The sequence below is a fragment of the Schistocerca americana genome, chromosome 1 (genome assembly GCF_021461395.2).
Source record: "Schistocerca americana isolate TAMUIC-IGC-003095 chromosome 1, iqSchAmer2.1, whole genome shotgun sequence".
NCBI classification, from domain to species: domain Eukaryota; kingdom Metazoa; phylum Arthropoda; class Insecta; order Orthoptera; family Acrididae; genus Schistocerca; species Schistocerca americana.
In genome coordinates, this window is record NC_060119.1 from 175,312,427 (window position 1) to 175,328,598 (window position 16,172).

The window sequence follows — 16,172 nt, forward strand, 5'->3', positions numbered from 1 at the left end:
GAGTGTTTGCAGTCAGTAGTGCGACGTTGATATCAAGTTTTTCCCTATGGTATTTTGCCTGGTAGAGTTTTTCCTATTGTTGTTGACATAGGCAGTACAATCTGCAAACCAGCGGATCAAGGCGGTTATCACTGCGGAGGTAGTTAAGATATTGCAAGAACAAATATCTTAAGCGGGGGCAGACTTACAGAAGCAGGTAGATGCAGTAACAGGGGATAGATATTTATCCCGTATGTTTATACCATACTACAAGCCAAAATCACAACCCTGCTGTCGTCTTTTTCGTGCAAAGCAGGGGGGGGGGGGGTTGATTCAATATTTATTGACAACCTAATTACAGCTGCAAAGCTGGGATGCTGCTCAGAAGGACAAGGCTATGTTATACTAGGGGACAGGTGAGAAGGTATGTGCTGCATCGTGAGTAGTTAAGAAATGCTTAGACATTTGATGTTCTGATGCGGGCGTTATAGGAGCAAGAACAGTTGTAGACATTACGGTGAGCAGGTAAACAGTGTATCAAACAGACGGGGTCAGTGCACAAGAGTTCTTTAGATTTAGTAGGAAGACTATCGAATATACTTACAAACTGACGGAAAGTGATGACATTAATGAGGTTCTGCTGCAAGTCACAGAATAGGAGGCATTTAACAGCATTAGAGGAGACTGGACGATGTGACCTGCATCCGCTGTAAATAGTGTGTTCGTCCTGCTCACATTGTGGGCGCTCTGGATACATATGGTGACACTCCATCAGTCGCAGTGTAGGAAATGAAGAGGAATGGGCATCAGGAATGGTATGGTGGACAGGATAGATGGAATTATAAAAGGCCACAGAATGGGAATGTGGCCTCGCCGTTAAACGGGAATGGGAGCTCCAGCGTCACCTAGCACAATTGAAAAGTGTACTAAGGTTTAATTTTGTCTCTTCGGCTTAGTGGATGGAAGGAAACATACAAAGGTGTGCACGTGTCTGTGGTAAGTTTTGATTTCATAGGAAAGCGGTAGTTAAACCCAACATGATATAGTTACGTACAGTGGGTGGTAGTTATATCGCTCTTTCAGGTGAAAGCAAAACATTTCTGGAAATGTGTGGAAGTTTTGCTCCGTATAGGTGATGGTTACTGTGAGATCTTTGGGCTAGATGTCCTATATAAGCGTTAGGCTAAAATTGACCACGGAGATCGTTTTGTAGAATTCTGTGGCATATAGCATATAAACGTTGCGGCAAGCTATGTTGCCATAATCGAATCTTGTGCAATATATTTCAATAAATCTCGACCATGTACAAATTATAACGTGTCACTTTGCTGAAAGACATTACAGTAACATGCCTTTTTATGATGTGACACGGTATAATGTGCACATGATCGAGATTCATTGAAGTGCGTTTCATAAGATTCGAAGATGGCTCCATAGCTTGCTGAAACTAGTAACCAAAATACATGATGTACTACAGTGATCTTGGCCGTTTGAAATTTTTACTTCTGATTTCATATTAATGTGGAGGGCCCCGATGTTTGAAAATTGTCAGGCATATCTATGGCATATCGCAATATTCATTTCTGGTAGAATGTCAAACATTTCGACTTCTTTTAAGGACACTAAGGATTATTTCGCATGATGTAGTATCTCAGGGTGCCGGGAAAGAAACTACTATGGGGAAGCATAGAAACTGGGTTGCTGGTAAACGGGTTATTTGTGACTGACGTACTGTAAGTAGAACGACAAAGTGGATGAAGCACAAGGTTTTGTACACATGAGTATTGTCGCAGATGGGGAACAGACTGCGAATTGGTAGTTTTTATTGGAATAAATCACTTTGGTACCAAAGATACTTAAGGCACTAACGGAGCCAGAGGTACTAACGGTTTGTTCGTTGTCAGTTTGGATTTTTTGGATGATGGTGAACTGCATTGGATAAATTCGGACCCTAATATATGCTAGCTGCAAGTTTAGCTGCATTACAGGAGAATGTAGAACACTAGGAGTAATAGAAAAACTAAAATTGAAGGAGTTCTTAAAACTTGAGAACCTGTTTGATCTTCGTGCGTCTATGTGAGTGAAATCCCGGTAACAACGCATGTCCCCAACTGGGAACTGACTGTGTATTTCATGAACTCCAATATGGACCTCATCCCTGCAGTTGGATATAGAGGATCTGCTTAATCGGCAATAATGGGACGATATTATTGAGAAAAGTACCAGTCCTTGGGAGCACCGGTGGCAATGGAACCTGGAAATTAACAGATGCAACCGAAGTGCGTTGTGTTCTGACTTCAGACATCTTAATATACGTAGGTAAAAAAAGTCATGGGATAGTGATGTGGACATATACAGATTGCGGTAATGTCGTTATAAGGGTATAAAAGGGGAGTGAATTGGCGAAGCTGTCATTTGTACTCAGGTGATTATGTGAAAAGGTGTTCGACGTGATTATGGCCGCACGACGGCAAATAACAGACTCTGGACGCTGAAGGGTGGTTGCAGGTAAGCGCAAGCGACATTCCTTTCCGGCAATCATTACGGAATTCAATATTCTGAGATCCTGTTTCAGCAGTGTGCCGAGAATACCAAATTTCAGGCATTACCTCTCATCACGAAGAAGACAGTGGCAGACAGCCTTCACTTAAAGACTGAGAGCAGTGCCAAAACAGTAAAAATGCGTGTAATAACCTCAGAAACCAATGTGGAACGTACGACGAGTGTATCCGTTATCGTAGTGCAGCGAAATTTGGCGTTAATGTGTTATGGCAACAGACGGTCGACGAAGAGTGCCGATACTAACAGCACAACATGGCCCACAGCGCCTCTCCTGAGCGCGGACAATATCAGTTGGACCCTTGACGACCGGAGAACCATGCCCTGATCAGATGCGCCCCGATCTCAGTTAGTAAGAGCCCTTGGTAGGCTCCGATTGAGTTGCAAAACACACGGAACCAAGTGCCCAAGTTGTCAACAAGGCATTTTGGAAGCTGGTGGTAGCTACATAATGGTAGGGACTATGTTTACATTGACTGGACTAGGTCCTCTGGTCCAATTGAATCGACCATTGGCTGGGAATGGTTATGTTAGGCTCTTGGAGACCATTTGAAGCCAATCATACACTTCACGTTCCCAAACTACGGTGTGCCATCCCTAAATCGCTCCAGGCAAATGCAGGGATGGTTCCTTTGAAAGGGCACGGCCGACTTCCTTCCCTGTCCTTCCCTAATCCGATAAGACTGATGACTTTGCTGTCTGGTCTCTTCCCCCAAAACAACCCAACTCAACGGTGTGCCATGTCACTGGGCCACAGTTGTTCGTGATTTGTTTGAAGAATATTCTGGACAGTTCGAGCGAATCATTTGGCTACCCAGACGCCATCGAACATTTATGGGATATAGTCGAGAGGGCAGTTCGTGTACAAAGTCCTGCACCGGCAACACTTTCGCAATTATTGGCGGCTATAGAGGCAGTACCTCTCAGTATTTCTGCAATGGAGGTACAACGATTTTTTTGAGCCCATGTCACGTTAAGCTGCTGCACTACGCCGGTCAAATGGATATCCGAGACGATAATAGGAGGTATCCCATGATTTTTTCCACCTCAGTGCAATTATATGATCATGAACGCTTGTCTATTACAAAATACGTGTAGCGGAGAAATGGGACAGTTCAGAAAAGTTGTACTTTTCCAATACTGATTTGCGGAGTAGCTAACCACAGTTATAAATGAAGTTGAAGGACAGGCCGAAAACACCATTTATAGTTCCTTTGGAAAATTACCAGTATTGTTGTACGCCATCTGGTTTGAAGAAGTAGCCAGTCAAACTTCAGCGTTTATTGGGTGGCATTTTGTGTGGGTGAAATCTGAGGCTGCATATGGTATATGGCATGATACATCTGCCTTTGCAATTATCTGGAAGAAAATGTCCTACAATTAAATGAGATGCTTAAGTTGTTATGTGCAGTATGCTTAACACTAAGTATAAAGAATTATCACTTCGCATTAAAAGAAGTATGATACCTAGGTCATGTGGCTAGTCATGATGAAGTTAGATCCATTTATTTCAATATTTGTGTGTGATTTGTTGCTACTGACGATGCAGTAGCTGTTAGCGCAATAATCTGTAAAAGTTTGACAGCTGAAGCATCCTTTCCCACACATTTCGTTGTTACCACATTAATTAGTTGTATGAGCTTCTAGTATAGAAAACTAAGAACTTATTCAATAGTACTGTTAATTTGGGTCTATCTAAACCCTTATTTATGTAGCATTGTGATCTGTCCACGCGTTCTTAATTCTATTAGAAGCTTGCTCGTTATCACAGTGATCAAGCGAGAGGCCACGGTTAATTACACGCTGGTATTGTGTAACGGTCGGGACAGGAAGCTGTAACGCCAGTGCTTATTTAGAAAGAGCGGACAGCACTAGGAAGGGATTTATAACAGAAGCTGTATGGATATAATATTGTCATGACGTCCTCTTTCCGTGTCTTTGTATGCTCACTACACTTTCAGGTGACAGTCGACATTCAGTCCCAAAATATTTCATTTATATTGTGCAATTTATGTAATTGTGATTTAGGTTTGATGTCACAGAGTTATTTCCCATCTTTAAGCAAAAATTCATGTTGTTTATTTTATTTTCAATGATTGCTTATTGAAACATGAGCCATTTTAAACATGCATAAGTGTTTCTCGTGAAGTTGACAACTAACCATTGTCATTGGCTGAATGGAATTTTTTAAAGTATACATTTATGTGTATATGTATGTAAGTCCATTTGTTGCACAGGCCTCGAAGACCGTTTCGTTCTCTCAACATAAGGACATTAACCGTGTGCCGCTGAAAATCGTCATTTGGTCCAACACTGTCCAGGATAAGAAATTTAAAAACTAATGCTACGCAGACGATGTTGATTTCTCGTCATCAAAAATTAAGGAGTTGAGTTTCGTGCGAACTGCAGAGCTCTGAATTTTTTTCCTGTACCAATACTGCTAATACTACACCTATCACTACCAAATTACTGTCATCAAAGAACAGAATATTTTCCACCATGCCTAAACCTGTCTCAAAAGGCAGTGACGTACATGAAGAACAAGGAAGTGCATCAGAGGCGACATGTAGGAAATGTCTCACTTCGAACTACAAGCTAAATTGTATGTGAGAATGAGTGTCCCCCATGTACTTACAGAAAAATACAAATGTTATGCAGTATGTTCCGATCAGGCCGCACAACGATAGTGAAAGTACCAATTTGATGAAAAGTTATACTAATTATCACATACCATCAACTGTTAGCAACAGATTAACCTAGCAGTAAGTGCATATGAGTGCTACCAGGCCCATGTTCATAAAGCCTTGACTGTAGAACTGAACATGTAGTTTCAATTACCGTTAGCAAAAATTGTCCTCAATAAAGGCACACATGGTTATACTGTTATACACCAAAAGTAATCATTCAGAATACAGTATTACCAAACAGTGTTGATACAGTATTAAATCCAATTTTAGAAAAATACACACAGGAATTTGTAACGATCTTAAATTACTTCCTCAATTCTGGTAGAAGCCTGGCCAAGGTTTCTAAAAAGGTCACGTTTGATTTTAGATGTTTGCCATCCATTTGAGGAAGCAAATCAATTTCTAACAAATTAATGGTATTAAACTCTTCAAATAGTTGCATGAAGCCAGGCATATTTACAGTTTATGCAGAGTCACTTGTTTTGGTGATGGTTGTACCAAGTCAACTACAACGAGTAATTAATTTCTCTCAGTATGTGAGACATAATTGGGGAACAAACATCACAGACCATTAGTGTGTTAATGAAATAGTTATGAGAGCTACAGTCAAAATTTAAAGGTACAATTAAATTTCTGGACAGACATTAGATGAAGGGAAACGCTACAACTCCATAGCACTCTACCAAAACTTAAAAAAGTAATGAACGACTACCGTAAAATTCACAAAGTTATCTTGATGACAGCTCTAAAACCAAGGGCAGGAAATACACGAATATGTAATACTGTTGGACTATTTAAACAAACTGCCACTAATCTGGATATACCACTGTTATTAAGAGACATTGCGTAGAAAAACAGATACACACGATTGCATGAGGACAAACTGTGGCTGCCATTCAGTTACGAATTATATAATAGTAAACAAGAAAACACAATGAAAGTAATAGGCTGAAGTGGAGATACTGGCTGGAAAAAGAGGAAGTCTATAAAGATTATTTTCGGCAACAAGGAAGTCTTGAAGGATTTTGCTAAGACTACCCAAATAACTGGACAAAGTACGTAGGAAATATTGCTCTATTGGAAGAACAATAAATGTGCTTTAAATGGTTCAAGAGAAAAGCAAAATAAAAACAATGAGAGAGAGGCCTATGTGCTGTTCACCAGAAATTAAATCAGCAATTTCAGCTAAACAAGAGGGTTATAAAAATACCTCTATAACCATGCACATGATAATTTACTAATAAATAATGACAATCAGCACCATGGATAATGCATACAAGTTGTTAGAAAGAATGATTTACTGAAGAAGGAAATTGAGGACCTCTTCTATGACGATCAGTTTGGCCTTCGGAAAGGTAATGGCACCGGAGAGGCAGTCCTGACGTTGCGATTGATAATCGAAAGTACGGTTTAAGAAAGATCAAGACATGTTATAGGATTTGTCGACGTGGAAAAAGTGCTTGATAACGTAAACTGGTGCAAGATATCCGTAATTCTCAAACAAATAGAAGCAAGATTTAGGGAAAGACGGATGTCACATCTACAAGAACCAAAAAGGAACCAAAAGAATGGAAGATGAAGAGAGAAGTACTCAGATTAAAAATGTTGTAAGACAGAGATGTAGTCTTTTGTCGTTACTTTTCAATCTACAATCGAAGATGCATCGTAGGAGATAAATGAAAAGTTGAGGATTGGGATTAAAGATTAGTGTGGAAGGGTAACACTGATAAAATTAGCTGATGATATTGCTATTTTCACTGTAAATGAAGAAAAATTATAGAATGTGTTTAATGGAATAAGCAGTTCAATGAGCACAAAATATGTATTAACAATAAGTCGCAGGAAGACGAAAGCGATTAGGAGTAGCGGATATGAAGTAGCGATGAATTTACATCACGACTGGGGACAGGGAAGCAGATGAGTTTAAGAAAATTCTGCCTTCCTGGAAGTAAAGTAACGCATTGTGCATGAAACAAAAATGATATGGAAATGATTCAACAGGCCAGGAGGAAATTCCTGGTCAAGAGAAGCCAGTTAGTAACAAACATCGACCTCAGTACGAAGAAGAAATTTCTGGGAATGTACAACTGGAGCACAAAATTGAATGACAATGAATCATTGGCTGCAGTAAACAGGATAAGGAAAGAATTGAACCGTTTGTGTCGAATATAAAGAATAGGGTGGTAGGTCATGTGTTCAGATGTCATGGAATACGCTGTCAAGACTGAAAGCTGTTTAAAAGCTGCAGGTGAAAACAAAGACTGAAATACATCGAATAAGTAATTGAGGAGGTTCAAAGAAAAGAGAAACTTATGGAAAACTGTATCAAACTTGACAAAAAACTTTGACGATCAACAAAATTATGTTCATAAACGGGGGTTGCCTCTGTTGTAACGGTATATAAATACTTTAAATGTGTGAATCTTCTTCGTGTTGGAAAACAGAGTATTTATGTAGATGTATTGAAGTGGCAGAATCTACGTATTTCAACCCCAAATGCTGACGCACAGCACAAAAATTGGTTCAAATGGCTCTAAGCACTACGGGACTTAATAGCTGAGGTCATCAGTCCCCTTGAGTGAGAACTACTTAAACCTATCTAACGTAAGGACATCACACACATCCATGCCTGAGGCAAGATTCGAACCTGCGACCGTAGGAGCCGCGTGATTGCAGAGAAGCACCTAGAACCACTCGACCACAGCGGCCGACCGCACAGCACAGCGCGGTGATCTGGTAGACTGGTACAATATGCTGTCTTTTTTTCAGTGCTGTATATGAGAACTGTATTCCCCTTGCAAGCTAAATCATAGTGTAGTTTAAGGGCAGAGCTTCACAATTATTATGTAATACTTAAACTAGATATTTATTGCGTTCTGTAGCTACGAAGCAGGCACGCTTCATGTGAATAAAAATATAAAAAGAGGAAATGAGTGGCATTTTTCAGTATCGAGGAGCTGAGTGATTCATTCAGGCACTTACGAGTCGCTCTCCTGCCTCGTACGACGCCCATTGATGCGACGCCACATCGACTACGGACCGACACGGAGTAGCAGAGTGCTGCGCCCAGAGAGAGCGAACACACCTCGTCGTTTGGTTCGATCTCCCTCCAGTTGCAGTAGCAGTTGCCACGGTAACAGGTGCATACTGGAACATCCACAGTAAAGCGCCGGTAGTTCTCCACCACATTAGTGCACACCTTGACGTAACAAGAACTGGTAGATATAAAAAAAATCGTAATCATAAAATCGCTACCTGCCGGGTGTTTGCGGATTTTACGCATAGGAGGAGCCGTGATTTAATGGTAATTTACTCTCAAACTGTACAAAGAAAGACTAGATATGTAATTATATTCGCTTCTTGCGATTACGTAAATATATGTAGCTCAATATTTTGTAACTTATTTTGTGTAAGTGAACATCTGTATGCAATGTTTTATGCAAAATACGATGTGCTGAGAAATTAATATAGTAATGTAAGTAAAATCAGTGGAAGAAAGCGATATTGGAAATAGGAGAGCAGAAGTGGTTTGCCGCGAGACCTCTAGAGCCCTTTCTGAGACAACAATGCTAACATCCAGTATCTCCAAATAACGAGCAGCACTGAGAAATTTGTGGGAGGACGAGGAAACTGTAGTTCTGATAGCCGAAAAGAGCAACTCTACGGCCTTCACGTAACTTGTCAACTACAATAAGAAGGTTCTCGATCATTCGACAGACGTTGCTTACAGACGGATTGATTTGACCCTACGAACAAAATCAATACACAAGAGATGACTCTTCTCAGTAAGTCGGGCTTGCCACGCATTAAATCACGAGCAGCAGTGCCGCAAGGACTATATGGCCTTCCTAAGGTACACAAGGAAGGAATTCATCTAAAACGCTCACTAACATTGGCGTACATACATATTATCTGGCAAAACATCCGAAACACATTATCAGCCAACATGTGGAGAAGTGCGACCACCTCATTCACAACTCTGCTGACTTTATACACCACCTCAGTCAATTGCGGCTCAGGATACGGATATTATGATCAGTTTAGATGTAGTCTAACTTTTTACGAAAGTTACACTTTCTGATTCCTTGGAACTAATCGCTTAAAAGTTTGACAATTAATCCGCAGAACGTTTAAGGTACATCAATTCAATCTCTTTTCCGTGGGAAACATTGTCAACAAACTTATGGCGTGGTGACGCGTTTTCAGCTGTCGAGGGAACCTATACGCGGAAAATTCGTAAACTTTCCTAGCGTAGTAATTTGTGATATTCATGTTGGCTCTCCAGCCGGAACATATCGTCATCATCTGGACACAATATTTCGGCGGTCCAGCTGGCCGCCAACTTCAGGTGAGTAATCCGTCGCACTAACTCACCGGAACTGAAATCAAAAACTGTTTTTTTTTTCTTTATTGAATTTCGATTCCCCTCTAATGAGTAGAGAATAAACAGTAAAAAGAGGCGATAAAATGGTGACTGGTTCAAACTGTAGCTGGGCGAAAAGTTGCGGAAGTTAAAACATAAAAACAAAGGGTTGGTGATGCTGATTAAAACTCATAGTAATTAGACAGGCACAATTAAAAAAAACATGGCAACAGTCTGGTTTCTGTTCGCACGAGTTAAAAAAAACCCACACCTAGTGACAGGATAATGTCTGTTCACAATATGTAAAAAAAATGGGACGCACAACAGTGACACATCACTTAAACACTGCACTATAAACTAGACATGAAGGCAGATGGGGGGACGGGGATGAGGACCCAAACAGGAGAAGGGGGGGGGGGAAGGGGGGAGGAGAGGAAAAGCAAAAATGGGGGAGCCGATAGAGGGAGAGGACACAGGAAAAGGAGGGCAGGGCGGATGCGAGAAAGAGTGAGGAAGGCAGTGCAGGGGAAAGCAAAAGGTCTCAGGTAAGAGAAAGGAGTCAAAGAGAGGGAAGGCAGGGTAAAAAGAAGGATGGAAGGGGGCAGAAAGGGAGCTCAGGAAAAGGAGGGAGAGGGAGGTGAGGAGGGTTAAATGTAGGGAGAGAGGGCATCATCCAAGAGGGGGAGTTGATGGAAGCCACCTTGGGAAAGGAGATAAAAGGTGTAGAGGTGAAGGGTAGGGCGGACACAAAGGTGAAGGCATGGCAGTGGGCAAGGCTTCAAGAGTAGAGGAGCAACCAGGGGATCGGGGGGATCAAGTCAGTGGGAGGTGTAGAGGACATGGATATGTTCAAGGAAAATGAGCAGATGGGGGAAAGGAATCAAGTCATAGAGGATCCACGTGGGGGAGAGGAGGTGTATACGGAAGGTGGGGCAGACTGCATGGTGCTTGGGGATGGGAGGAACTTACAGAATTTGTGGGGGGGGGGGGGGGGGATGGATATCCAGGTGGGACTGGCATAACAGGATGGGAGAGATTAGGGATTTGTAGGTGTGGAGGATGGTAGAGTGGTTGAATCTCCATGTTCGGCCAGAGAGGGGTTTAAGGAGGTGGAGACGATTAGGATTTGGATTGGATAGAGCAGAGGTGAGGAATCCAAGTGAGGTGATGGTCAATGGTGACTCCAATGTAGATGAGGGTTGGGGAGAGGTAGACAGGACAGGCATAGATGGTAAGGGAAAAATCAAGGAGACAGAAGGAGCGAATGGTATGACCAATGATGATTGCTTGGGTCTTGGAAGCATTAATTTGAGGAGCGACTGGTTACACCATGTGGCAAAAAGGTAAAGTTGATTCTGGAGAATGTGTTGGGACCATTGAAGGGTAGGAGCAAAGGCAAGGAAGGCAGTGTCATCAGCATACTGCAGGAGGTGGATTGGTGGTGGGGTTGGGGCATATCGGCTGTGGACAGGAGGTAGAGGAGAGGGTAGAGGACAGACCCCTGGGGCACACCTGGAGAGGGTTGGAAGGTGCAGGAATCAGCATTTTATGGATGGTAAAGTAGGAGGGACAGTGGGAGAGGAAAGACGCATTCAGACGGACATAATTTATAGGAAGGGCATAGATATGTTTAAACAGGAGACCAGGATGCCACACATGGTTGTAGGCCTTTTTGAGGTCTAGGGAGACAAAAATGATGGAGTGACAGGAGTTAAACTGGCGGGATAGGAGATGAGTGAGGTGTATGAATTGGTCGTTGGCTAAGAAGGAAGGTCGACAGCTGCGTTGGGTGTTGGGAAGGAGATGGTGTTGATGGAGGTGGTGATGGATGTGCTGGATAAGGATGGGTTTCAACAGCCTGCCGAACACTGAGGTGAGACATATAGGGCGATAGGAAGAGGCATCAGATTGGGGCTTGTTGGTTTTCGAGAAGATCAGGATATGGGAGGTTTTCCACAGGTCAAGGCAGAAGCTGGTGGCAAAGATTACATTGTAGAGGGCAGCAAGGACTGCAAGGAAGTAGGGGGGGGGGGGGTAGTGTTTGAGGTGGCGGTAGGTAATGTAGTTATGGCTGAGGGTGGTGTTGTGTTTAGTGTGGAGTGTGAGGTTGATGTCCTGTGTAGTGATGGGAGTATTCTGATGGTGGTGTGTGGCCCAAGTACTGGAAGCCAGGAGCAAGGGGAGGAGCAGAGGTATCTGTACATTCGATGATGTCGGTGAAGAGAGAATAAGGAAATTGGGGATCATCTAGAATGGAAGAAACATCGGATAGGTGGGAGGCAAAGAAGTTTGCATTATTGAGGTTGGCGGGCAAGGGATGGTACTCAAGGAGGAGAGGGTACTGTAGGATATGCAGATCCAAGTAAGCGGGGGGGGGGGGGGGGGAAGCAGACCAAAACTTGAAAGAGGTTATTGGGAGCATGGCAATGAGTTGTGTGCATGTTTGTCGCCAGGCATGGCATTTCTTCACATTAAGCATGTTGCGGATGTGTTTTTGTAACTGCTGGTGGTTGGTGAGTGTGTCCCAGTGAGGAGTGCAGAGGAAGGGTCGGTATAAGCGACATGATTCATGAAGGAGGACAGCATGTGGGGGCAGGGCTGGGTGGTGAGTGTGGATGGATTTGGTAGGGATGTGGGTGACAACAGCGTCAGACAAGGTCTGGTGGAGGAAGGCAGTGGTTTGGGAGATGGAGATGTCATCAGGTAATTGGAGGGTAGGGTTGTGGCGTTCGACCTGGTTGTGTATGGAGTCCTGGTAGGCATCCCAATTGGTATTGGAGTAATTGTGGACATGTTTAGGAGGAACGTCAGGGCAAGGAACAGGGCATGAATGGCGACCATCAGACGTAGTGAGGAGGTCAAGGGATCACATCAGGAGTGATGTTGGATTTGGGATGTATGTGTTGGGGCAGGGAACTAGGTCTTCCTGGAAGGTGGTGATAAACCAGTGCCACTCCTGGAGTTTGTCAGAAGGACGGCAGTGAATATTGAGGTCTGAGGTCACATAGGTGGAGAAGGTGAGGTCAATGTAGGCCAGGAAATCGTACAGATGGGAGTAGGAGGGCAGATGTAGATGGTGGCACATGTGAAAGTAACGGTGGGGATGTAGAGACTGAGAGTGAGATGCTCGGCAGGATTGTTGAGGAGAGGTTGGGGCTGAACAGGGAGGTGCTTGAGGTGGCCGATAGCAGCCCTGCCACCTGCCAGGGGGTACACGTTAGCACGCAGTAGATGGTGTAAGGGGGCTATGGAAATGGGGTTGGAGGAAGGTTTAATTTAGGATGAAGGCATCCATGTGGTGTGGATTGAGGGTGTGGAGGAAGAGGAGTTTGTGGGTGGGCAGAGAGCGGATATCATGGTAAGGGATACTGTAATGTTGTCGTGCCATGGTAGGGGATATTTAGACGAGGGTGGTGAAGGGGGTGAAGGTGAAGTAGGCCTGGTTGTGTGAGCAGGTGGCATAGGTGGTGAGGGTGGAAGACAGAATGGGCAGTGAGGGTGATTTGGGAAAGTATGTGGGGGTGTTGGATGGAGTGGATATTTTGGAGGACAATGGTGACAAAGTGGATGACGTTCTCTGCAGTAGGAGGAGGCCAGAGCGAGTTGTTGGGGTGCATGGGGTCATTAACAGGGCAGACAAAAATGGTGAGCTCTTGGATGATGGGAGGAGGTTTTGATTTGCATTTCAAGGAGTATGTAGGATGGGGTTTATTACAGGCCTTACAGGAGGAGGGAGAGGTAAGTTTGGGGCAGTTCTTCAGGAAGTGGGAATCTTTGCATGGGGGACAGGTAGGGGAGCTCTTGCAAGTGGCGTGGAGATTGTACTTAAGGCTCCCTCTGTAAGGAGGCAGTCAATGGAGGAGGAGGATTCTGTGAATAGGCACATAAGGTAAGTCGGCCCGGCTTCATTAAAGATGCAATGTGCCAAGTGGATTTCAATGCCGGGATGGGAATTTAGTTCTGCCAAAACCTCAGTCTTCGTGATCATGGGGCTAAACTTCGTGATCATGGTGGTAAAGGTCAGCAGACATCAGGGACACAGGTAGTTGGGAAGAAGACAGAATGTGCTAGGGGGTAAGGGTGGCTCATGGGTCAAATTGGATACGTGAGATTTTGGAAAGATGATCGGTGTGGAAAGAAGCATTGAGCCATTTAATGACCAAGTCCTTTCGAGGAATGAGAAGGGAGATGGGGGAATTAGGGAAGTATTTACGGATGGCCAAGGTGAGGGTGCAGGCGTCGAGGACGAAGGTGTGGGTGGAAGGGGTGGGGGATGAGGTCGCGTCCATGGTGTCAGGTGGGTCACGGGATCAGGGGTTTTGTTTGTGCAGAGGGTGGAGGCAGGGTCAGCGTTCAGTAGGTTTCTTGGAAAGGACGGGGTAGGAAGGGGGCTGGGGCATGGGTTGCAGGGGGAGGTGGCGAGGGCAGGTCCTCCCTGGAGGGCGGGTGGTGTAGGGGGTGGGGGCCTGAGTGTGGCAGAGATTGTGGCGCAGCGGACGGCGGCGGCGGCGGCTGACGGACGGGCCAACAGACGGACTGACGGAAGGCTGGCAGCGGCGGCAGGCACGCAAGCGGCGGCAGCAGGGGGGGCTTCCAAATGCGTTGATTCCAGCCTGAGTGTAGCCCAAGCAGTGCAGCCATTTCACTTGGAATCGATGGGATCCAACCCTCGAGAATGACGGAAATCGAACACGCCGCGGCGGCTCCTTATACACTGACTCCAGGTCCATCGCCCATGCGCAAGGCACAACAGCGCACCGGTGGTGAAAGCTCGCGGAAACGATAAATCTATAAACACTTTTGACAGCTTTTGATGACTGAAACGTAGACCGTTGTTTCTTAATGTCAAACAAAATAGGTTTCCAACTCTTACTTAAAGGATACCCCTTATCTCTGTTTATAATATTGTCTATTAGCGTGATTTCAATGGTTTCTTTCACTACATAGTCCCAATACCGCGACGCAGGGGCAACGACATGTGCCTCATCGGACAACATTTTATGTCCTTCACTAAGACAATGTTCCACCATTGCAGATTTTCCTGGCTGAAATAAACGTGTGTGGCGATGACGGTCCACGCATCGAGCCTGGACTGTACGAATCGTTTCTCCAATATAGGCTTTCCCACAGTGGCAGGTAATCATGTAGCCCCGTGCTTCCTCAGACCCAAATCATCCATCACAGAGCCCAGCACATCCCTGGTCTTAGCTGGCGGACGGAATACACTTTTAAAATCAAATTTCTTTAAAATTCTTCCTATTTTTGAAGATATGCTTCCGCAAAAGGTAGGAATGCCACCGATTTGCTTGTATCTTCTGTTGGTTCCCGCGAATGTCCTAAAAGTAGTGCACGACAGATCTGATTGTCACTACAATCACTCTGCTTGAACACAGCTTTCAGATAGTCCAGTTCTTGTGTCAAACTGTCTGCATCTGAGATAGTGAAAGCTCTTTTTACCAGTGTATGTAGGAGCTCATTGCGTTGGTACGAGGGATGACAACTTGATGCATGAAGATATCAGTCCGTGTACGTGCGCTTACGATAAACACTAGGGATCAAGTTGTCATCCCTCATACCAACGCAATGAGGTATTACGTACATTGGTAAAATGAACTTATACCATCTCAGATGCAGATAGTTTACCACAAAAACTGGATCATCTGAAAGCTGTGTTTGCAGCCCCCTCAGTTTTAGTGGTGAAATGGCGAAAAATGCACACAGATCAAGGACGAACACAGGAACAAGATGTACTGAATGATGAAAGAAAAGCACAACAGAAACAGTGAACGGTCCAAACACAAGAAGTGCAACACTGTGAAGAGCGTCAGAACCGTGACGTCGTGGTTAAATGGTCACGGAGCTGGACCGTGAAGCAGAAAGCCGGGTTCCAAACCTTCTCGTGCCATTTATTTTTAGTTTTTTTTCTGTTTCTTAGATATTTATGAACTGTCCGTCCGATAGTTGAAATGTTTGTTCTCTTTCTGTAGTCTTGGCATTTGTCATACTATACATTGGTTAAAGAATATAAGTCATGTGGCAAGAATACATTACTGTCCCAAGTAAATGTGATGAATAGTGAGAGCAGACGAGATACCACATAGACGTCTCACAGAAATGAAATCGATAAATAAGCAGATGTGAACTGTGTTACAACAAAGGACTTCAAGAGTCAAAACTTCCAATACTGAACGTAACTTCAATAACGTTAAAAAGATGTGTTTTGACAGACCACAGTGAAACTGTGTGATTGTGAAACTGTTGAGTTCAATTGTTGCAGCACATGTGACAAACTGCATTCACTTTCATGCGAATACCTGTATCAGGTAAGGAAGCAGATCTCACTCACTTACCAGACATTTCATTCTTTTCATATGTATATACAGGGTGGTCCATTGATCGTGACCGGGCCAAATATCTCACGAAATAAGCGTCGAACGAAAAAAACTACAAAGAACGAAACTTACCTGGTTTAAAGGGGGAAACCAGATGGCGCTATGGTTGGTCCGCTAGATGGAGCTCCCATACGTCAAACGGATATGAACTGCACTTTTTTTAAAGATAGGAACCCCATTTTTTATTACATA

The 16,172-nt window shown here is 43.9% G+C and overlaps 1 protein-coding gene across 1 annotated transcript in view; it reads right to left on the reverse strand.

The window, feature by feature from the left end:
* LOC124613431 overlaps positions 1–16,172 on the reverse strand; it is a 215,021-nt gene that overhangs the window by 189,021 nt on the left and 9,828 nt on the right. The window contains exon 3 of the mRNA XM_047142169.1: positions 8,208–8,372. Coding sequence (XP_046998125.1) covers positions 8,208–8,372 — 165 coding nt within the window. The remainder of the gene's footprint in view (positions 1–8,207; positions 8,373–16,172) is intronic.